The 25,500-nt window shown below is 18.8% G+C and overlaps 9 protein-coding genes across 9 annotated transcripts; 4 read left to right on the forward strand and 5 right to left on the reverse strand.

Annotated features, from left to right (window-relative positions):
- Positions 1 to 3: 3 nt before the first annotated feature.
- On the reverse strand, positions 4 to 1,311 carry PADL01_0822800 (lipoate-protein ligase B; the record flags this gene model as incomplete). Its single annotated transcript, XM_028681578.1, has 1 exon — positions 4 to 1,311. The coding sequence occupies one exon, from the start codon at positions 1,309 to 1,311 to the stop codon at positions 4 to 6; it is 1,308 nt and encodes a 435-aa protein (XP_028537942.1).
- Positions 1,312 to 1,852: 541 nt separating this feature from the next.
- Positions 1,853 to 2,312, reverse strand: PADL01_0822900 (conserved Plasmodium protein, unknown function; the record flags this gene model as incomplete). Its single annotated transcript, XM_028681579.1, has 2 exons — positions 1,853 to 2,005; positions 2,265 to 2,312. The coding sequence occupies 2 exons, from the start codon at positions 2,310 to 2,312 to the stop codon at positions 1,853 to 1,855; spliced, it is 201 nt and encodes a 66-aa protein (XP_028537943.1).
- A 1,427-nt stretch (positions 2,313 to 3,739) lies between these two features.
- On the forward strand, positions 3,740 to 5,710 carry PADL01_0823000 (DnaJ protein, putative; the record flags this gene model as incomplete). The annotated part of the gene is made up of 1 exon (XM_028681580.1): positions 3,740 to 5,710. The coding sequence occupies one exon, from the start codon at positions 3,740 to 3,742 to the stop codon at positions 5,708 to 5,710; it is 1,971 nt and encodes a 656-aa protein (XP_028537944.1).
- A 1,637-nt stretch (positions 5,711 to 7,347) lies between these two features.
- On the forward strand, positions 7,348 to 8,304 carry PADL01_0823100 (dicarboxylate/tricarboxylate carrier; the record flags this gene model as incomplete). Its single annotated transcript, XM_028681582.1, has 1 exon — positions 7,348 to 8,304. One exon carries the CDS (start codon positions 7,348 to 7,350, stop codon positions 8,302 to 8,304), a length of 957 nt encoding a protein of 318 aa, XP_028537945.1.
- A 737-nt stretch (positions 8,305 to 9,041) lies between these two features.
- Positions 9,042 to 11,474, reverse strand: PADL01_0823200 (conserved Plasmodium protein, unknown function; the record flags this gene model as incomplete). Its single annotated transcript, XM_028681583.1, has 1 exon — positions 9,042 to 11,474. The coding sequence occupies one exon, from the start codon at positions 11,472 to 11,474 to the stop codon at positions 9,042 to 9,044; it is 2,433 nt and encodes an 810-aa protein (XP_028537946.1).
- Positions 11,475 to 12,485: 1,011 nt separating this feature from the next.
- Positions 12,486 to 13,706, forward strand: PADL01_0823300 (exonuclease, putative; the record flags this gene model as incomplete). Its single annotated transcript, XM_028681584.1, has 1 exon — positions 12,486 to 13,706. The coding sequence occupies one exon, from the start codon at positions 12,486 to 12,488 to the stop codon at positions 13,704 to 13,706; it is 1,221 nt and encodes a 406-aa protein (XP_028537947.1).
- Positions 13,707 to 14,849: 1,143 nt separating this feature from the next.
- On the forward strand, positions 14,850 to 18,582 carry PADL01_0823400 (conserved Plasmodium protein, unknown function; the record flags this gene model as incomplete). The annotated part of the gene is made up of 3 exons (XM_028681585.1): positions 14,850 to 14,876; positions 15,094 to 18,141; positions 18,352 to 18,582. 3 exons carry the CDS (start codon positions 14,850 to 14,852, stop codon positions 18,580 to 18,582), a joined length of 3,306 nt encoding a protein of 1,101 aa, XP_028537948.1.
- A 272-nt stretch (positions 18,583 to 18,854) lies between these two features.
- PADL01_0823500 (GTP-binding protein, putative) lies at positions 18,855 to 21,137 on the reverse strand (the record flags this gene model as incomplete). The annotated part of the gene is made up of 1 exon (XM_028681586.1): positions 18,855 to 21,137. The coding sequence occupies one exon, from the start codon at positions 21,135 to 21,137 to the stop codon at positions 18,855 to 18,857; it is 2,283 nt and encodes a 760-aa protein (XP_028537949.1).
- Positions 21,138 to 21,809: 672 nt separating this feature from the next.
- On the reverse strand, positions 21,810 to 23,642 carry PADL01_0823600 (nucleoside transporter 2; the record flags this gene model as incomplete). Its single annotated transcript, XM_028681587.1, has 1 exon — positions 21,810 to 23,642. One exon carries the CDS (start codon positions 23,640 to 23,642, stop codon positions 21,810 to 21,812), a length of 1,833 nt encoding a protein of 610 aa, XP_028537950.1.
- Between the last annotated feature and the right edge of the window lie 1,858 nt (positions 23,643 to 25,500).

Genomic DNA, 25,500 nt, shown 5'->3' on the forward strand with positions numbered 1-25,500 from the left:
GAATTAATTAAACATTTCGCGTATATCTTTTATATTCCTTACTTTTACTTTAAACACTTTTTTTAATGACTCCGTTATATTGAATGTTAATTTATTTAATATATTTGAGCTACTAGCTATTTCACCTTTTTGATAATTATAATTTTTTTTTTTTATTTCATTTATTTCATGCATTGATATATAATTATTGTGAGTCATACCACATGATAATAGATATTTTAAAAAATTGTTATCGAGATTAAAATTTAATGACAATCCATGCATAGATATATATTTTCTTATTTTCAGTCCTATGGATATAATTTTCTTATCCTTATAAAAGATACCTATTGTATCTTTTTTACATTCTGTTTTAATATTAAAATTTTGCAAGGTTTCCATACCAATTTTTTGAAAGTTATTTATTGTTGTGTGCAAATCAAAAGTGCGTTCTATATATGATGTGTTTTCTTTACTGTTTGGATTTATATATAGGTTATATTTTTCATATTCCGATGTTTTTGACGGAAAACTTTCTTTATTTGTATATTTATAGTGCTTATTTATAATTCGCTCATTATAATTGGCTGGATAGTTTTTTAAATTAAATATAAAATATAATACTAACTGTCCAGGACCATGGAATGTAGCTTTACCTCCTCTGTTTACGCGATAAATGGGTATTTTTCTTTGTCTACAATTTTTTAAAAAATTATTGAAATAATTTGTATTCTCATTATATATATGAGATTGATTAATTTTATCTTGAATTGTTTCACATCTATTTATAAGTTGGATAATTTCATTCGAATCCAAATTATTATATACATCTCCTAATTCTTCAATATAATAATTTTCCTTATCTAGAAGTATATCACTACAATTTGCTACACTACCTAGGGTATAACATGGAGTATGTTGTAATATAAAGCAGAAATCATATTTTTCCATGTTTTCTTTGAAATTTTTTATTTTCTTTAAATCTAAATGATTTGATGTTTTTACTTCATTTATATTTTTCATAATAATTTTTGAATGATGCAGTATGTTTTGAAGTTCAAAAGCTAGTTTATAATCTATTAACTTTTCACTACAATTCAAAATACAAATTTCATTTGTTAGGTTCATTTTTTTTTTCTTCTGATAATTTATTTTTATATTTTTTATTGGTTTTATGAATGTATGTCTACTTAAAGTATATGATTTATTTTTAAAATATTGATATGACAACCCATAATTTGTTTTATTTTTTAATTTTCCGACTTTCATATTTGGATTTAATAGTATAATAAAAGTTAATGAAATTTGTACAAGTAGGTTTATTTTATTCATTTAATGATAATATATATATATGTATATATGTATTTATATATTTTTTATATGTTTACATTTTATACCAATGAGTACCTATTATATTATACAATTTTGTTTGTATTTTTTTTTTTTAGAGGCATGAATTTTTAAAAAATGGTGCAAAATTTTGTTAGGGTTGTGTAAATATATATGCTACTTTTTTTAATATTTTTATTTTATAATATCAAATATGTCTACATATTTTTATGAATTATTGCAATTTTACATGTTTTAAAAGGTTTAAAAAAAAAAAAAAAATTATTAATTATTCATTATTATATTTAATTTTTAAAGAATGAATATATAGATTACGTAATTTAAAATAATATAATGAATTATGAGCACGTTTTAAAAAAGTCAAAGAAATATATATATTACAAATAGGAAAATATAATATATAAATAACACAATTGTATATATATATATATATATATAGCTTTGCTTGTATTATATATTTTTGATTACATATAAATTTATATTATTCTTGTATATATTAATTGATATGTGGGGACAACATATTTTAACCTATTAAAATTTTTGGAATTAATTTAAAAGGATTGAGGGTAAATTCATTATTATAATAAAGTCCATATCCAAATATCATTGGTGTGAAACCGTAATATAAAAATGGTCTTATAAATTTATCACACATTTTAAGAGATATGGCATATGCCTATTAAAAAAAAAAAAAATAAAATAAATTATATATATTATAAAATATACTTTTTTTTTAAATAAAACCATATGTAACTATAAGAGGTGTATAAGTTTATTACATATGTATTTAATTAATTTATGCTTGTTTAATATAAATAACAACATAATTATATTTAAACATATAATATATACATATATATATAATATTATTAAAAAAATTATTCTTTCTTTTTTTCTTTTTTTTTAATTTTTATATAAAGCCTTTAATTCCTTACCCTATCAAATATTTTCTTGGTATCTATACTAATATGATATTCTTTCATAGTTGCTTCTTATATAAAATATGTATATAAATATAAATAAATAAATATATATATATATATATATATATATATATATTTGTATAGTTTGTTCTTAAAAAGAAGTTCAAAATTATTCTTTAATTATATGGAAAATATAATATATGAATATTTTATTATATATATATCAAATATATTATCAAACCTTTAATTTATTTCTTTTAATTAATAATATATGAGATTTAATTTTTTTTCCCCTTTTTAAGAAAATAAAAAAATGTTTCATAAAATTATTATATTATATAAAGGGAAATTTTTAAAATAAAATAACGAATGTATTTATATATATAATATATATATATAATATATATATTAATATTATATTATATATATTTATTATATTATAATAATATGTATATATATTATATATAATATTTCGTTTTACGTATGTATTTATATGTATTCATCCATGATATATGTACTTGACAACTGGGGATTTTTTTTTTCTTAATTATTTCACTATTTATTATATATAAAAGGAAGAAGAGAAAAAAAAAAATAAATAAAATAAGAAAAATAAAATGAAATAAAATAAAATAATAAATTTACATATAATATTGTTACATTATTATATATATATATTATAATTTTATATAATTGTAAACCCGATGAGAACAGGAAAATAAATAAAAAAATAATTAAATGAAGTGTTAAACATAAAAAAAAAAAAAAAAAAAAAATCATAAATAAATATATTGTAAAATGATATATATATATAATAAAAAAAAAAAAAAGAATATATTTTTTTTGTATGATAATATATATTAATAAATATATGTATTATTATATTTTTAAATTATTATATTATAATAATATATATATATATATATTTTATATTTTTTTATTTTTTTTGGAAATATTTTTGTTAATAATAACAAAATAATGTACCTTGAAATAAATATGAAATTGTAAAGGTAATAATTTTGTTTATATTTATATTTTTTTAAAATATTTAAAGTAAACATTTATCCTTTTTGTTTTATGTATAATTTTGATAATTCTTAAAAAAAAAATAAAAAATACCTAATATAAATAAATTTTTTTTTGTTGAGCTCTTTATTTATTTAACATTATCATTATTATTATAATTATCATTATCATTAGCCTTATCCTGTTTTTTTTTTTTTTTTTTTTTTTTATGTGTGTAGATTATTGAGTTTTTTATATATAAATTAATGTATATATTTCAGCATTATATATCTTTATTTTGTGTATCAAAGTAAATATATATATATATATATTTATATTTATGTGTATAATATAACTTGTTAAGGAAAATAATCCCCCTTCACCAAAAAAAAAAAAAAATAATAATATATACATATATATATATTATTACATTTAGTTTAAATATATTTACGAGAATTTGTTCTTGATTTTTTTTGTTGAATATGGGAAGAAAAAATTCGAGTGATAGCTACGATAACTCAGATGTAAATGGTGCTGTTTCTAAAAGGAAATCCAAAGGAAAGGATGATATAAATGATATTATGAATGAATTGAATAAGAAGAAAATGAATGAGAATAAGAATATGAAAGATAAGAAGGATGTGAATTTTTCTGGTAAAATGATGGGTGGAATGTATAAGAATAAATTAAGATTTATATTAGATAATATAATAATAATAAGTATTATATTATCATTTGTTGTATTAATATCTTTTAAATATTTAGAAGAGAAATATTCTATAGAATCATATTTTGAAGAAGGTGATAGTTTTGATTATTATGAAGTATTAAAATGTAAAAGAGGTGATAGTATTCAAAAGATAAAAAAGAATTATCGTGATTTATCTAAACAGTATCATCCAGATAGTAATAAGAATTGTAAAGATTGTGATAAGAAATTTCAAGAAATAACAAAAGCATATAAAACATTATCAGATAGTAGATTAAAAAAAGCATATGATAATTCAAAAGGAAAGGTTTTAAAATTAATTGAATCAAATAGTATTAATTTAAATATGAAAAATTATGTAGATTTAGTAGAAAATTCAAATGATTATTGGATAATTCAAATATATTCTGATACTGATAGTTTATGTTTAAGTTTTTCAAATATATGGGAAGAAAGTTTTGATAAATATCATGATTATATATCATTTGGAAGAATAAATATTTCAACAGATAAGAAATTAATAAAACAAAAAGTACCTTTTAATGTTAAAATATATCCAACTATTTTTATTTTATCACCTGATGGTACATATCAATTATATTCTAATATATTTAATGCTACATCTAAAGATTTTCAAAATTTTATAACTAGTAATTATCCTAATAATATATATGATTTAAAAATGTTAAATGATTCTTTATATAAAATGTCTGCATCCAATATTAAAAAATCAGGTTATATTGATAAGAACCATCATGTTATATTATTAACAAATAAGAAGAAATTAAGTTTACAAGCTAAACAAATCACTTATAAATTTAATAATATATATAAAACATATTCTATTAAATATAATGAAATTGATAATATATCAAATGAGTCTATCAAAAAATCTATAATTGATTCATTAAAAGTATTAAGTATTAAAAAAGATGAATATATAAAAGAAAATCAAAATATTGATTATTTTATTTTAGTAAACAATAATCAAGTAAAAACTATACGAAGAATATCTCCAACGAATATTAAAAATGTATATAATGATGCATTAAAAAAAAATATTGTTGAAATTAATTCTGTAAATGTTGATTCTGTTTGTTCATCTATAGGTTCAAGAAAAACCTATTGTTATGTTATATTTGTAGATAATATTGATGATGAAAAAAATGTGAATTATATGAGAAAAACATATCAAAATATTAATAGTTCATATGACAAATTTGTATCCAACAAAAATAGTTCAGAAGAAACAGAAGAACAATTATTTATACAACCAGTATATATATTAAAAAAAAATCTAACAAAAAAATTTAACAAATTTATAAATGATAAAACAATTAATAAATATGATGCATTCTTACTTGATTATTCATCTAATACATTTTCAACAATAAATGAAATTAAAAATTTAAGTAATTATTCACAAAATAAAGAAGATTTATCATTCTTACATAATATATACAAAGATATTGAAATCCTAAACTTTCAAAAAATACCAAAATATTGTTTACCTTTTAATATCAATTGTTTATTTAATATTAAAACTACTATACCATATAAATTTTATAATATTATTAATAGAACATCTAAGTTACAAATTATTTTCTCTCTAATTGTTGCTTTTATGTTATTCCCAACATTTAAGGAATATGGATTTTTTAAATATGTTCTCTTTGCTTTATCCGTCAGCTTTTCAGTAATTGTCTTAAATATAAAGGATTTCATACTTCTTTTAGCTAGTTAATTTGGATATACCACTGGGATTACAATATGATACATTACATATATATATCAATATATTTATATATATATGTGTGTTTTATTTTTATTTTTTTTTTTTTATTTTCATATATGAACGTATAATTTTTCAAATTGGAAAGAGACATATATATTATATGTAAAATATCAAGATAATATCACATAAATAAAATGAACAGAAATGTTCCGAAAGTTTTATTACACAATTATGCGAATAAATAGTGATACACCTTAACATTTAATGAAATATATACATATATATAAATATATATATTTATATTTATATATTGTTTATCTTTTTTATTTATATTTTTTTTTTTTTTTTTTATTCCATTTTGTTTATCCTATATTTTTTTTTTTTTTTTTTTTCTACATTTCGAATTATGAATAATATATTTTTAATATTTTTTTTGAATTAACATTTTCGAAATAATTGTTTTAAATTTACTTTTCCCCCCAAAAAAAAATAAAAAAAAAGAAAGAAATATATGCATTGTATTATATTATATATTTTGTTTCCTTGAAGATATAAGTTTAAATTTTTTAGTTTTATAAAATGATAATGTATCAAAAGAGTTGTTTGAATATATCATTTGGATATTAAAAAGATAATATTATATATATGTTTATATATTTGTTATTAATGGCTCTTACTATGTCCTATAAATTGTCTATATTTTATATTTATGTGTATTTTTTTTTTTTTTTTTTATACTTTATACTTATGATGATCATAATGAGTTAATTAAAATGATATTGGGCATTTAAAAAGAAAAGGAATCTATTAATACATACATAAATATATTTATATATATAGAAATATACTACATTCCAATTATAATATTTAACAAATGTAATAATGATACTTATAAGCCTTTTTACATATTTTAACGTGATGAATATATTCTTGAATATTTATGTGTTAAATATAAAAAGGAAATATTATTTACATGGATAATATATATATTATATATATATTTAATTAATATATTATATTTATTTATATCTTTCAAAAAAAAAAAAAGAGATATATTAATTTTCATATTTTACCATAATGTCAATAAATATATATATATATATATATATATATATATATAATAACTAATATTAATATATATTCATATATATATTAAAAAAAAAATAATACTAAATAAAATCATGCTTCCTATATGTATACATATAATGTATATTATAATATTTAGGTGAGAAAAAATATATTATATTTAATAAGAAACATATGTATTTATATGAAATTATAAATTTATTAATATAATTATTCATTATAATATATAATAATTTTTTTTTTTTTTTTTTTTCATACTTCATATATATATATATATATATATATGTATGTATTTATTTATTTATTTTTAATTTACATATTTTTCCTTTTTTTCGTGATGATCAAAATTTATTCTGAAATGAGGTAATATTATTATATATACACCTTATAATTTTATCTTGCGAATTTAAAAATAAAGGAAATATTTCGTTAGATAATTTTCCTTACCTAACCCATGTAAATAAATATAAATATATATAAATATATATATTTATATATATTATATGTATGATTAAATAAAATAGTAAACGTATTAATATACATATATATATATATATAAGATGGACAGAGATATAGCTAAATACGATTTAGAATCAAGTTCAAGTGTTGATGTGAAGAAAAAGGGAAATAATAACAAGAGTGTTTTTGAAAAGATAAAACCATTCGCTGTAGGAGGAGCGAGTGGTATGTTTGCAACATTTTGTATCCAGCCATTAGATATGGTAAAAGTAAGAATTCAATTAAATGCTGAAGGAAAAAATACAGTTAAGAATCCATTTGTAGTTGCTAAGAATATAATAAAGAATGAAGGATTTTTGTCATTATATAAAGGATTAGATGCTGGTTTAACTCGTCAAATTATTTATACAACAGGTCGATTAGGATTATTTCGTACTTTTTCAGATATGGTAAAAAAAGAAGGTGAACCTTTACCTTTTTATAAAAAATGTTTTTGTGCTTTAGCTGCTGGTGGATTAGGAGCTTTTATTGGAAATCCTGCAGATTTATCTTTAATTAGATTACAAGCTGATAATACATTACCAAAAGAATTAAAAAGAAATTATACTGGTGTGTTTAATGCATTATATAGAATTTCAAAAGAAGAAGGATTATTTGCTCTATGGAAAGGTTCTGTCCCAACTATAGCTAGAGCTATGTCATTAAATTTAGGAATGCTTTCTACATATGATCAATCTAAAGAATTTTTACAAAAATATCTTGGTGTTGGTATGAAAACTAATCTAGTTGCTAGTGTTATTAGTGGCTTTTTTGCGGTCACTTTAAGTTTACCTTTTGATTTTGTTAAAACGTGCATGCAAAAAATGAAAGCAGATCCTGTTACTAAAAAAATGCCTTATAAAAATATGTTAGATTGTTCTATTCAATTATATAAAAAAGGAGGTATCTCTATTTTCTATTCAAGTTATGCTACTTATTATGTTCGTATCGCACCACATGCTATGATTACACTTATAACTGTTGATTATCTAAATAATCTTTTAAAAAAATATTCGTAAATTGATTACACAACCACAAATAATTGATATTATTTATAAATAAAAAGATTAAAATGTTTACTTACATATTATTAATTAATACACCCAACCATTTATTTTTTCAAAAGAGTAAATATATAAATAAATAAATATATATATATATATATATATATATATATATATTATCATTATAGTTTTATTATTAAATTAATTTTATAATGTCATATGACATATTTTTATTTTTGTATATTTTGTTTAATATTCTAAAAATCTAATGTTGTAATTTTTTTTTAAAATATATTATTTGTATTTATCTGGTGCTCAAATAATTAAATTATTAAAGAAATATTCACTATTATTTATTATTTTTTTTTTCAAATATTTACAAATTATATATCAAAATATAATAGAAAACAATAAAATATCTTTTTTATAAATGTTTTTTTAGTTATTAATGTTTTAGTTTTTTTTTTTTTTTTCAAGACAAACTTATATCACTTATATATATTTTTTTATTTTTTGAAAAATGAAAAAAGTAATAATTATAAAAAAAAAAAATAATAAATAAATAAAATAAAAGTATAAATAAAATGAGAGTAATGATAATATATTGTAATATATTACGATTGATGAAAAAAAATAAATCACATAAATTATCTTAATTATATGATAATTTGTTTATATATGAAATGTATCCAATTTTTTTTTTTTTTTTCTCTTTTTTTTGGGTTCAAAAGACACAAATGTTGAACATCACCTTACAATGCTCCACTAACTGAATTATCATATGTGTCATCACTATTTTTTGAGGTTAAAGATAATAAATCCTTATGATTTATATGTTCATGATATGTCTTCTTTAATGGTTGCTCTTTCATATTTTTCGTTAGCGATAAAATATTCTGAAATAATTCATCCTTTTTCGATTTCAATTTATTTCTTACGGAATGATTATTAATATGAGGTTTATCTTTTTTAGAAGGTATATTTAGGTTTTTATTATTATTCCGTGCATGTTCTTTTTTGGTTATATTTTTGTCTTTTTCATCTTCACTATTACTACTTAAACTGTTGTTAGATGTTAATATGTTAAATGGATTTTTTGAAACCATTTTTACGTCTGCCTTTTTGAAAATTTTGGATTTATTATTAATATAAACTTTTGTCTTAGATCTACTAAGAATTTTTTTTCTATTAATATTATTATTATTATTATTATTATTACTATTAATGTTATTTTTATTTTTATTTTTTTTATTATTATCTTGAATGTGTACACTCTTCTGTGCTTTTAGAAGTTTTTTTTTGTTTATGAATATTACTGGGTTGGGTGGTTTCGTCAAATGCAACCTTGGCATAGTTTTCCTTTTTTTCAATACTGTTGTATTTTGTTTTTTAAATTTCGATTCCACCATTGTATTTAATTTTTTTAGGGTATTTCTTTTCTTGAGACTCATATTATTGCTATTTTTAGTTGGAAAATTAATAGTACCTATTCTTTTCATTTTCATTGTTTTTGCTCTAGCTATTATTTGTTTTGCTATTTTTGATTGATCATCTTTACTTTTTTTGAAAGTTATAGGCTCTTTTTCTATAGATACCTTTTTATTTTTTTTTGGGTTGAATGATTTTTTTTTCAATAAATTTGATTCATACATATCCTGTTCATTTGATTTAGGTACTTCCAAACTGTTTTTATAATATACTCTTTTAATTTTTGTATCCTCATGTTTTTTTTCCTTTTCATTTTTTTCATTTTTTCCATTTTTTCCATTTCCTGATTTACAGTACCTATGGTAATGTTCCACTTCCATTTCTTTGTTTTTTCCATGTCCTTTCCTATGATGAGTATTTTCTTTGGATGTATTTTTTTCTTTTATATTATCTGTTGATATACTATTTTGATTTTTATAAATTTCCATAACATTGTATTTGCTGAATATATTTTCATTTTCGCATATTTTTACTTGCTTTAGGTTCTGTTGTGTATTTTTTAATATATCATCATTTTTAAGAACATTTTCTTTTTTTATTATGTTTTCACGTTTTATTTTATTTTCATGATTCATTTTATATTTTTCATCATTTTTTTCTTTTTTGTATTTTATTTTTCCATGAGTCAGATCATTGATAAGCATAATTAATAAATCCTTTTTTCCTTTCTTATCCGTATTGATTATAGTGTTATCGATAAAGTTCATTTTTTTGTTATTATCCTTTTGTATATTATTATTCTTATTATTGTTATATTTGTTTATTATATTGTCAATTTCATGTTTTTCTTCCGAATTAAGAGAACTTGAAGATTCTCCAACATCCTTATGTTCATATTTTTTATCATTTTCTTTTTTATATTTATTAGATATATTTACTTCATCATTCATATGGAGATACTTTAAATCTAAATTTTTTTTTTTTAATTTTTCTTGAGAATTAAAATTTTCTTTTTCATTATAGCTATAATAATACATGGATGAATCATCATTATCATGTGTATCGATATACTGCATAGGAAAATTATCCAAATTTTCATAACGTGGCTTGCTAAGTTCTTTTATTATATTGTAACTATTTGTAGATGAATTGGAGTAATCATATATTATATTTTCCTTTCCCATAGGTATTGAGTATGTATCTTCATATGACTCTCGTTTTGATTTATCCTTAATGTTTTCTATGTCATATATGATCTTACTATTATCATTACCATTGTCATTCTTTTTTTCTATATTAATATATGGTTGCTCATTGGAATTATTATACTCGGGTTTTAATCTTGAAACAAAAAAGTTGCTCTCGTAACTAGGTGTATCTCTTTTTAAGTTCTTATTCTTTTTCTTATTGTACTTAATTGTGTGCTGTTTTTTTTTTCCTTTACATTTTGAACACTTTTCATATTCTATATCTCGAGGAATACCATAAGGATAGGATACTAAAGGATTACATTGTCTATTTAATTTGGTGTGAGAAAGAATATGTGGAGAAAATAAGCTTTTTGTATGTGGTTTATTCATTTCAAAAGGTTCATACATTTTTTTGATATATGGACCTTTTAATTCCTTCTTAAAATAAGGATTATATATAAATTGCTTAGCTCTTATATTATTTGCGAAAGCATAATCTTCTTGTGGTCTATAAAATGCGTGGACATTTATATCTCTGTAACCTGGTATATAACTTGTTTCATTCATTTTAAATTGAAGTGGGTAAATTGATGTTTTTTCTTCTGTTGAACAGTTAAATTAATTATAAACTAGAAAAAAATATAGGATGAATATATATGTAAATATTCTTAATTGATACAAAGAAAAAATATATGCATATCAATAGTTGTTATATGTATGAATAAACATAAATTTGATATATTAATAAGAAATAAAAATATATTATTTATCTTATTATTATCAATGGATTAGTTTAAAGACGAAATATTATTGGAAGGAGAAAAAAGTATATTTCGTGAAATTATATGAAAAATATAAAATATTATTATAATCAACCTTATAATATTTAACGCACTAAATTATATATATATATATATATATGTATGCATAATATAAATGAAAACAAAATGGGTGTTTATGAATAATGCTATCATATAAATTTTTCTTTTTTTTTTTTGTCCAAATGTTTAATTTTATTTTAAAAAAGAAAAATTTTTTTTTTTTCGTAACATTTTAATGTGTGCATAGTTAGCCAAAAGAATAATTAAAAAAATAATATTTGGTAAGTGAACAGAATTTTCCCTGAATGTACATATTTTTTCTCCTTTTACGACACCTTTTTTATATATGTAGAATAGCTTGAATATTTATAGATCTTTCCTCTATTATGAATATTATATTTCATATGTGTTTTTTTTTTTTTTTTTTTTTTTTATGAATCGTTCATAATTTTTTTTTCTTTGTTCAGAATTTTATTCATTATATATATATATATATATATATGTTTTTTTTTTTTTTTTTTTTTTTTTTTCTTTGTTTCATGTAATTTTTTATATAACATATTTTTATGGCTTTTTATCATATAAAATAATAAAGAATATATACTATTCATACAAAATATTGATTAAGGAAAGATATTCCAATTTGTAGTTATATTTATAAGATTATTTATATATATAGTTTTCGTTAAGTTATTTAATATTGTTTTATCCTAATCATTATTTATTTATTTTATTGAATCGTTAAATAAGAAGGAGTATGAATTTGTTGAATTATACACATAATTATATATGTATTATAAAATATAAACATTTTTATCACAAACTCTTGAATATTCCATTTTTTAAACATTTTAAAAGTATAGAAAAAATTGGATCATTAAAAAGGTTTTATAGTACAAAATTTATTTCAAAAGAATATGAAAAATATGATAGGTATAATAATGATAAAAAATGTATTATATTAAAGAATGCTCAGAATGTATCCAAAGATATTAAAATTATTGAGAACGAAAAAGAATGCGAAGAAGCAGCTGAAGAAATTAATAAAAGTGAAATCATTGCAGTTGATTTTGAGGGAACGAATTTGGGTAGATATGGAAAAGTATGTTTAATGCAGGTTTATATAGAAAAAAAAAATATTTATGAACAGAGTGATAATATAGTCCAAAAATATTATATATTTGATTTACTTAAAACATCAGTAATAAAAAGCGCACAAAAAATAATTGAAAATAAAAAAACGTTGAAATTAATACATGATTGCAGAGAAGATAGTTCTGCTTTGTATAATCAGTTAGGAATAAAACTTGAAAATGTTTATGACACATCGAGAGCTCATATACTCTTAATGGAAAAACAAAAGAAGAATGATATATATCAAGTTAGTTTTTCTCAACTTATAAATGATTATTTAGGTATTAATGATGATTCATTAAGTGTTATTAAAAAAGAGATGTATAAGAATGAAAAAATTTGGGAAACAAGACCTTTAAGTAATATAAGTATAATATATGCTTTAAAAAATGTAAAATATTTATACAAGTTATACAACATATTTGATAAATTACTTCCAAAAAAACTGGTTTTGGAAAAATCCAAAGATTTTGTAAATTATTGTTACCTTAATTATGAATATAAACTACCAAGTGATTTAGCTAAAAGGGGGAATATAGTGGAAGCTATGTTAGTGAGTAAATCTTTATTAAACTGTGTTTTTAAATTGAATAGTACCAGAAAAGGAATGGCTTGTACCCCATCAACTATTGCTCATTTTGTTGATGTTAAGATTGGAGATGTTGTTTTGTGTGTAGTAAGTAATAAATCGATAAATCAGAAAATCTTATATTTATGTAAGCATGATGATGTGTATGATTATTGGAATTTAAAGGAAAGACCCAGGGACAAATTCAAGCCATCAATACATGAACATGCGACTGATCCTATGATTACATTTTGTAATGAGGAGCATTCATCTTAACTATGATATTCAAGAAGTGAACATTTACATTAAATATAAGAAATGTATGAATGTGTATTTGTTAATAATATGTAATATTTATAATAAAATATATAAATTATTATATGTTTATTTTATTTATATTATATCATAACTTTTTTTTGTAATTTTTACTTAATATATTTTATCATTATTATTTATTTATTTATGATTATTTATTTTATTTTATTATTTTATTTATTTATTTTTTTTTTTTTTTTTGTTATTTTAAGATTTTAATATATCAATACTATAAATAATTTAATATTACAAATATGTGTATAATTATGTAAAATATAAGAATATATTTTTTTATATACATATATTATTATATATATATATATAAATGTGTAATAATTTTATGCTATTGAAAAATATGCAAAATTTATAAATTATACATTGTATAATTCTTGTCATATAATGATTAAACTGTCTTTTTTTTTATATTTTTGTAATAATATTTTATAGTTAAATAATAAAAAATTAATATATTATTATAGATAAAAATATTTATAATATTATATATATATATCATATCTTGATGTTATAATATTGTAATAAAAGTTAATTTTATATATATATATTATTTAATGTGTATATTTTATCGATTCTTTTTGCATAGGATCTTAATAAAACAAGGTTATATAATTTAAATAAATAAATAAATAAATATATATATATATATATATATATATTTGTTATTGTACTCAATTTACATATATTTATAAGGCTTATACTTTTATAAAATTTTTGTGTTAAGAAAAAAAAAAAAAAAATGTGATATGAATAAAATAAGCACATAAAGTTATATATATCAATGTGCTTAAAAACGTTCATATGAATATTATTTTTTGAATAAATTATTTTTTACATATATGTATAAGGTATTTTTATACTATATAAAAGAAGGATTACAATAAAAAAAGGCGTTATATAAATAAATAAATAAATATATATATATATATATATATATATATATATATATATTGATATTAGAATACACAAAATTATTAATTTATTATTATTTTGTTTAATATTTTTTATTCTTATTCATTAAATCAAGATTAGAAGGAATTTTATTATTAATACTATGATCATATAAATAATTAGAATCTGTTTAATAAAATGAGTTCAGCAAAATCGTATAAATGGGTAATATTTTTTTTTTCCTTTTAAAAATTATGTGTTAATATATGTTATATATATTGTGTAAATATCAGAAGTGCTTATAAACTATTATATAAAATTGTATATATCTATATAAATTCATCTCAAGGAAATATATATATATATATATATATATATATGTATATTATGTTCTTCATTTTTCTTCCATTTGATTTAATTTTTTTTTTTTTTTTTTTCTTAGTATTTAGAAAACGGTTGTGAAATTGTGCCACTGAAAAGAGCTTGCAATAGAGATTATGATTATTCACTTACTGTGTTAGATATTCAAGCGGATTTTTCTGAATTTTTAGTTGAAGAGAATAATATTATAAGTAATGACAAAATAGTGAAGGCAGACGAAAGCATATTTAATATACAGAAGAAACAATTTCTTCATAAGGATATGAATATTTTGGAAAGAGAAAAATATGTATATGAAATCGATCATTTATGGGCTTATATAGAATGGCATTATAACTTTGAAGATGAAATAAGATTACAAAGAAATTTAGTTAGTAACATAAATAAATTAAAAAAGGTACCTAAATTATATGTTTCAGCACATATAATTGAAGGTGTTATTAATGAGATGTCTAAAAATGAGAATATTTGTATATTAAAATATACGACGTTTTCAAGTTTTTATGAAAAATATAAAAATGAATTAGATAATATAAAAATGAAAAATAAGAACAGTATATATAATGTGTGTAATTATATATATGAAGTTTGTGATATTGCAGATAAATCTCTTCTTTTTGCGAATAGTCCTGTAATTAATACTACTATGAAAAATGTATTAAGTATAACAAAAAGTGGGAAGAAGAGGGAAGATTTTAATGAAGAAGCAGAAAAAGAAATTATTACTGAAGATGAAATATGGCAAATTTATATATCTAAAAGAATAAAATGTATTAATGATCAATGGTTATTAATTTGTATTAATCAGGAATTAAAAAAAATAATAAAAGAATCAGGTGATTTATATTTTAAAATGTTTAATAGATATATAAAGGAATATAATGATTTTTTAAAAAGTCATGAATATAATACAACAGACAAAAATAATGACATGAATAATATGGATATTAAAAATAATAATGTTTCAAAAAATGATAATAATAATAATAATATTAATAATATTAATAGAAAGAGTAATATTTTTTTAAAAGGAACACAAAAAAATATATTCGAAGTAAATCATATAAATCATTATCTGAACAATGAAAAGTTAAAGAAATATAAAGTAAATTTAATTTTTTCAGAAAATAAAGATATTAATATTATTTTATATAAATTATGTATAAATTTAGGTAAATTTAATGATGCAGTTTTATGTACTAAAAATAAAACTTATAATATTTTAATGAATGATATTGATGGAACATTAGCTATATGTCTTCAATCATTTATATCAAAATATTATAGAAACAATTCTATGGATAATTCTGATAATATGGCTAGTAACAGTACAGCTAGTTGTAGTGTTAGCGATAATTATAATGAAATAAGCACAACTAATTTTTCAGATGATATGAATGAATTGATAAAGAATCTTTCTATTATGGGGTTGTGTAAAGAGAAAATAGTTTTAACAGAAAAAGCAACAATATTTAATAACATTGAATTATTGTATTCATATTATCTTATAGTTCAAAACGAAGCTTTAGATAATGATGATGAAAAAAATAAATCAAATATATTAAATAATTTAGAAAAGAATGAAAACAATTATAATAATAATGATGATGGGATTATATACTTTAGTAAAAAAGCCCTTTTTGAAAATTTACAATTTTCAAATGAAGAAATTAGTAGTTATTTATTACATTTACAAAAATATAGTACGAATAATTTGATATATATAAAAAATAAAGGATTTAGATATATCAAAAGTGAAATTATTTACGAATTCATAATTAAACTTATTGAATTAATTAGCATTAATGATGAAATGTATGAATATCAATATGTTCAAAAAAGTCTTATGAAAAATTCTCCTTTTAGTAAATATCAAGAAGATTTATATAAAAATGTAAAAAAAAGGTATGGAATAAGCTTTACAAATTTGATGCATATAATTTATGAAAATATCCATGAATTTGAATTTTTAAATAAAAATAAAATACCTATAGAAAAATATGTTATTTTACAATTGTGTTGGAAATGTTGTGATATTGAAAATAATCATTTTGAATATTTTAATATCTATTATAATTATTATTTCTTTTATGAATATTTAAATAAATCATCTAATGAATTATCATTTGAGAACATATTTGAAGAGTATCTACAATTTTTAAACAATGATATATATATTGATGAAACCATTATATATTTCAATTTGTTTAAATTACATAACATTATGTCTTTGAATATATTAAGATCTAGTGGTCAGGTTGTTATTCATTCTGATAAATTATTTACATTTGATATGGATATATTTACGCATATCAAATATATAGATGACAATTTTAAAAATTTTAATTCTTCCTTAATGGATAAGATTATACAAACGTTTATAAAGAGTTATCAGTTTTTTCTGGACTTTGGTTATGATAAAAATGGAACAAATGAAAAAAATAATCAGCATAATAATATTAAAAATAGTATATATAATAATAATAATAATAATAAAAATAATAATAATGGTGATGCTTCTTTAATCGATAATGAAATTATTAATACTGATATATACAAAGATCGAGTATTATTTAGAAATAATATCCTTTTGAATGTAAATAATATAAATCATATATGTAACGATAATTACATGTTTGAATATTTTATTGTGGTAAAATATTATTACAGTGATAATAGTTTTGCGTTATTAGAAAAAAAACTAAAAAAATTTATTAAAACAACAGAAGAAGAATTTATGCACACATATGAAAATTCAACAAATAAATATGATATGCATACAAATTTTAAATCTAATTGGGATAATATAAAAAGTAATTACTGTTTAAATTATAAAATCTTCAAATATCAAACAACTTCTTTCCCTCATATAAGGCTAAATAATAATTACAATGATTTATTAAATTTGGTATATACTCCTTTATCTTTACATTGTTCAATATTTCGTGAAAATGTTATATATAACAAAAAAAGAAATACATTCCAGTTAATTCCATCTTTTTTGTTAAAAAATAATTTAAGAAGTTGTTTGACGGCATTGTTTACATTTAAAAATTCTTATTACGCTCAAGAGTTTTATCCTTTCTTAAATCCATTATTGAATAATAAGGTATGTACATTTTTTTAAAAAATGTATAATAATAAGAGATCTGTAAATATTTAATATTTGCAATATGTATAATAATGTATATATGCTACTTATATGGATTAAACATATATATATATATATATATATATATATATATATATATATATATATGTGGACTATTTATATGTTATATATATATATATATATATATATTTTTTATTTTTCAATTAGGATTTGATTGGTACTATAGCAGTACCTCCCTTAAGACACTGTAGGACTAAGTTAGTTGAAAAAGAAAACGAGAACAATGTTGAATTTATAGAAACGAAAAATATTGTCTTATCAACATTAAATAATGATATAAAGAATTATAAAATGGGTAGAGAAAATAATAACAAAATTGTTGAAAAGTTGTGCAAATTGTACAATTGCAATTTGCCAGTTAATAATTTTTCTACATAAATATTTTGTATATATTATATATATATTTTATTTTTTTTTAATAAACATTATAAATATATATATATATATATATATATATATATACATATTTATATATTTAATTCAATATTAATGATTGTTCTCATAAATGTTTTTATTTATTCCAATTTTATAATATGGTATGTTTTTTTGTTTCATTGTTCTCTTTTCACTTTTGAATTTTATATTTTATATTTTATATTTTGGATTTTTTTTTTTTATATTTTATATTTTGTATATTTTTTTTTTTTATTTTATTTTTTCCCATCTTCAATCAAATAATGACAGTTTTCCTTATAATTATCATTTATATGTAATTCCTCGCACTGTTCTGTATCAACCTTTTTTTCTTTTTTTTTCTTTTTCAAGAAATAATCAAAATTTTCCATATAATTGTGGTCATATATATGCTTGAGATATTCTGGCAACTCATAATTTTGTAATTTGATTCTTCCCTGTTTAAAGTGAGTATAGGTAGGAATAATATAATCTTCAATATGTTTTGAATATAATTTTTTATTTTGTAATATATGTTGAGGATAAATAATTTCTCTAATTTTTCTACTAAGTAATTTTATACCTAATCCAAATTTTGCAGACGTTCCAATAACTTCAATATGTGGGAATATATTTTTTAAACGATAATATAAAGAATCTAAGTTGAATAAAGAATTTTTATGTAGCATATCACATTTAGTAGCTACAACTAATTCTTTTTTATTTAAATATTCTGGATTGTATAAGAATAATTCATTACGTAACATTTTAATTTGTTTAATGGTATCATTATAATAATCCTTTAAATTCTCTTCATTATTATTTTGTATATTAGTTATAGATATATCTTTTTTTTCATTTTTATTAATATTTAAAATATCTGAATTTTCATTATTTTTATTATTAAGGTTATTCAAATTATTAGTAACATCATTGTTTATAGTATTAATGTTAGAATTGTTCATATCATAAAAGCTATTAGTAATATTTATATTTTCATTATATCCTTTTTGATTTGCTTCATTTCGTGTGTAATAATCTTGTATTTGTAAATCGTCCACATTTTTTAATTTATCATTTGAAACATCAATAACATATATTATCAATTTGCTTCTGTATAAATGTCTTAATATTCGTTTTCCTTTGTTTTTATCTTTATGTGCATTAAAAAATAAATAGGGAGTATCTAATAAGGTTATTTCAACTCCATCTACATAATTAATATTTGATATATGTGGAATGGTGGTAGTAAATATATTACTATTTATATTTCCTAAATATTTACTTAAACTACTACATAAGGATGTTTTTCCACTATTTTCTATACCAATAAATGCTACATCATTTAATAATCTTAATTCTAATTCTAATAATGTGGTTTCACTTTTTTCTGGTAATCTATAATCATGTTTTTTAAAATGAGAATAAGAAATACCTCCTTTGCCACCTCTGGCAACTAATAATTCTTCATTTTCATTTAAAAATTGATACCAGAATATACTTTTATATATTCTTCTATTATTTTCATTTTTTAGTTTGCACGAAATTCTTTTTCTTACAATAGTACCTACAGGAACAAAAATAATTTTATCTTTCCCATCTTTTCCTCTACTATTTTCTTTAAAATCTTCACCATTATTTGCTTTAACTTTTTGTTCTATTTTAATTAAATCATATATACTTTTTTTACTTTTTAATATAACATTTCCACCATGTCCTCCATATCCTTCCCCTTTAAGTTTTTTGCTTCTTTGTTTTTTATAATTTGGATTGCCTCCTTTTCCAGATTTTGTAGTTACCCATAAAAAATCACAAAACCTTTTTTCATTTCGTATCATAATATTATCATTTTCTTCTGTTAAAAATTTCATTAGTGCTTCATTTTTTTCTTTTATCTTGTTACACTCAAAGGTGCTCTTTAATTCATTACTATTTATTTTGTCATTTTGGTTATTCCCTTCAACCATTTCTTTATAAAAATAATTATCTTTATTATTATGTGTAATACTATCAATTTGATCGACATTTATTTGTGTATTATTTGTTATTATATTATGACAAATATCTTCACAAGAACCATTTTTCTTTTCTTCTTTGATATAATTTTCAGAATTTTGCGCATTATTATTACAATTAATATGATCCTTATTAATATCCATATGGTTATCATCTCTATAATTTTCATTTATACCTTCTAATTTTTTTTTTTTTCCATTTATCGTCTCTTTCAAGTTAATATATATACTTTTTTCCCCCTTAATATAAATACACTCGTTATCTTCATAAGCACTATCATTTATAAGTATGTCATTTTTTTTTTCTCTATGTGAATGATAAGGGAAGGATAAATATAACCTTTTCTTCTTTATTTGAAGAAGGTTACTATGAATAACATTTTGTTTTAAAATGCTATCACCTATGTCATTTAACTCATTTTTAAAAGTAGCAAATGTGATATTTCTTCTTGACAAATAAAGTACATGGGACTTTCTTTTAGCATATAATGCTAGTTTGCATATGAGCCTTATCTTTTTATGCATACGAAAAATAAAAGGGAAAATAAAAAAAAGAAAAAAAAAAAAAAGCAAAAAAAAAAACAACAAAAAAAAAAACAAAAAAAAAGGGAATAATAAAATTTGTTGTTTTTATTTTTTTGGTAAAATATTAAAAAGATAAAATTATGCACACATACAAAAAAATATATATATATATATTTATATATATGTATATATTTTAGATTATTTTTTTATCAAAACAAAGAAAGGAAAACTATATAAAGTTATAAGCACAAAAAAAAAAAAAAAAAAAAATTCTTTTTCTATATAATATATATGTACATATATATATATATTATATATATATATGTGATCTTTTAATAAAATAGATAAATGAGTACACCTATCGAATATTCAAAAATTTGAACTGAAACATTGTTGATATAAATATATTTTTAATTTCAAAAAAAAGTTATTCATGTTTTTTTTAAATATATAAAGTAGGTATTAATAAAACCAAATTTAAAAAAAAGAAAAAAAAAAAAAAAAAAACATACATATTGGTATATATAAATGTATATGTGAAGGTAACAAATATTTATTTAAAATTAAAATCACATATATATGTTAAAAAAATATCATATAATAAAAAAAAAAAAAAAAAAAAAAAAAATATACATACATATATATATATATATATATTTATTTATTTATTTATCACATTTTTGATATAAAATATTTATATAGAGTCGAACAGCCATAGCCTGTTAACAAGCCAACTCGAAGTAATGTAGAACCAAAACTACTAACTATTGCAACATTACTCATTGAATTAATAGGTTTGAGAATTTCTGGTACATTTATAAAAGACATGATAACAAACCAACCATTTAAATATATATTAAAAAAAATGAGTGCACATTTAAAAAGGAAATTATTAATAAAAGTATCTTGTGTTAATGGTATGATCAAACCTATTACAGATAATATAGTTCTTAATAATGAATAAATTAAAACTTTTTTTTGTGTCAAGAGGAAAATTTTAAATATTGGAAATGTTCCTGCAAAGGATGGGAAAATACGACTTATACAATCAGCGAATTGTACAATACCAATTAATATATATCTTTCATCTACATTATTAGTCCACATTTCTGGACAAACAACTGGAAATATTAATATTTTGAGGAATATATTATAAAATGTACAAAATAAAAATGTGAAAGATTTTTTATATAAGAATGCTTTAATTTTTGCTTGATTTATTATATTTTTCTTATTTATATTAAATAAAAAGAATTTATTTTTATTATTTTTATCATTTTTATCATTTTTATCATTTTTGTCATTTTTATCATTTTTATCATTTTTGTCATTTTTATCATTTTTGTCATTTTTATCATTTTTATTTACTTCTTTTTTACTATCAGTAAGTGATAATATTTCAGTGTCATTAAGAAGTATGTCATTATATTTTTTATTTTTTGAATTAAATTCTTGTAATATTTTATTATCTTCTATTTCATTATTAGTCATATTATTAGTATTATTACTACTACTCTTTATACCCACCGAATTTGAATCATTTTTTGTTAATGAATATTTGGATTCAGTGTTATCTGTTTTGGTTTCATATATGATACTATTAATATTTACTGGATATGAAATATTTGGTGTTTTTTTTTCTGTTACACTTTCATAATATTTATAAGAATCATCACTTGAATTTTTATTATTTTTTCTCTCTTCTGTATAAATCTTAAACTTTTCTTTAAAATGATTCGTTCTCTTTAATAAAGTGTAACATACAAAAGATACTAATATAAATACACAATTAATAGCTGATGTTATAAATAATGATAACATTAACTTTTGAATATCTTTATTTATCTTAATAACAAAATAAAAAAATGTTGATGTTATAAATAACGAATATATTCCAGTTAAACCATATGATAAACAAATAACTTTTGAATTATTTACAACAATAGAAGATATTGAAAATATCATTGTTTTCATCATAGAACATGTTGCACCAATTAATGCTACTAGTACATAAAAAAAAACTGTTTTATGATAAAAATATTTTATAGTAAATGGATATATCATTTGTAATATGAATGATAATATAAAACACACATCATATGTTCTAGTCTTTACTTCTATAAATAAGGAACTTAACAAAGATACAATAACTAAAATAGAAAAATATAGAAAAAATGTTGAAGATACTACAATATTCTTATTTAATAATTCATGTATATGAGGAGTTGTATTCAAAACACAATTATACATTAATACTGAAGACATTCCCATTAAACATAATGTTATATTTGAAAATATATTTGTAAACTCATTCATATTAGTATTCTTATCTTCAATATCAATTTTGTTTTCAGTTAAATCCATCTTTGGCTCTTCATCATATTTCCCATTTAAACTTACTTCTTCTTTTTTCATGTTCAATAAACTTTCATCATCTTCATTAATAATTTTATTTTCTATAATTCCGTTGATTCTGTAATGCTCGTTGATATTAGAACTGCTCATACTTTTTTTTTTTTAAATTACGATATAAATAAAAAAAAAAAAAAAGAAAATACATATATGGATATATATATATATATATATATATATATATATATTTTATTTTATATATTTTTTTGAAATATTATGGTTATATATTACATCTATGAAATTATTCACTTTACTCTTATAATGTGCTAAAATATATATCTATATATAATGATTATTATATTTTATGTTTATACAATATTTTGAACAAATGTCTTTTGAACCCTTATAGGGTATATAATATTATATTAAATATTTTTATATATTATTATTATTTATTTATTTCAATGTTAAAACTATTTTTCTCCTTATATATAATTTTTATATATGTTCACATATATATATATATAAATAAATATATGGGAGTGGGTATAATATAGATCTTCAGCTATATGACACTTGAAATAAAATTCCTGATTATATTATTATTTCCATTTTGGTATACACCCTAATAGGTTATTAATATTGTTGTTTCTAGTGTTATATTTATTTATTTGTTATTATTTTATTTGTACAGTTATGCCTTATATAATTTTTAAAAATTTAATAATAAAAAAGGTTACAAGTTGAAAATTTATTTTATAATTTAAAAGAAATTACATTAAGTAATTATTTATTTGATTTATTCAATGTATAAAGTCTTTAAAAAAATCAATAATGTAAATATATATATATATATATATTACATATTATGTATATTATATTTATTTTGAAATGGTTATTTAAAATATATATATTATTTTAGTAATATATAAGGAATCTATATTATTTATATAAAATTATAATAAATGAATAAGTATATTAGTTTTTTTTTATTTTTATTTTTATTTTTTATTTTATTTTATTTTATTTTTTTGGGGTTTAAACTAAAAAAATTATATGAAACATAAAAAAAGGTTATAGGATGCTTGATAATACAATTCCTACATATACAATGTTATAAAAATAAATATATACATATATCTATATTATTATTGTATAAGGCAGTATTTATTAAGCACCTCATGTTTTATATGCCTTATACTAGAAACAAAATTTTAAATAATAACATTTTTCATGCAAAAAAAAAAAAAAGAAAAAATAATAATAAAATAAATAAATAAATAAATAGAAGTTTAGGAAAATTTATATACGTATTATATTTAATATATAATTGTATATATATATCAATATGTAATATATATTATATATATAATATAATTTTATACAATGGAACCTAAATAAATTAAACTATATACACATAGTTTTATATTGATCATAATGTACTTTTTTTTATAATATATTTAATAATAGTATTTAGATAGTTTTAATTACTACATATAATTAAAATATGATGAAAAGGAAAGGGAAAGGGTATTTATATAAAAATATATATAAATATATATAAATATATATTTAAATTTTATATATTCAAAATATAACTTATTTATAATAAAATACTATATATATAAATAATAATTTAATTTTCACACGTTTATTGTATAATAATACATACATATATATATATATATATATATATTTTTTTTTTCTTCCTATATTATAATAAAAAGGATAAAATATTATTATTTTTTTATAAGGCTATACTATTTTATATTAAATTTTATGATAACCTTTTTTATATTTTATTCTTATTTATTTTATTTTATTTTTTTATGTGTATATAATTCATTCCTTTTTTAAAAAATTGGGGAATGTAAAAATATATAGAATTAGATACATATATATATAGCTTTATTCCTATTTTATTTATGTATCTTATAAGATACATAATAATTATTAATTATTACATGTATGAAGATTTTGATGGTCGTATATTTCTATATTGTTTTATTTA

The sequence above is a fragment of the Plasmodium sp. gorilla clade G2 genome (genome assembly GCF_900097015.1).
Source record: "Plasmodium sp. gorilla clade G2 genome assembly, chromosome: 8".
In the NCBI taxonomy this organism is placed as follows: Eukaryota; Apicomplexa; class Aconoidasida; order Haemosporida; family Plasmodiidae; genus Plasmodium; species Plasmodium adleri (nom. inval.).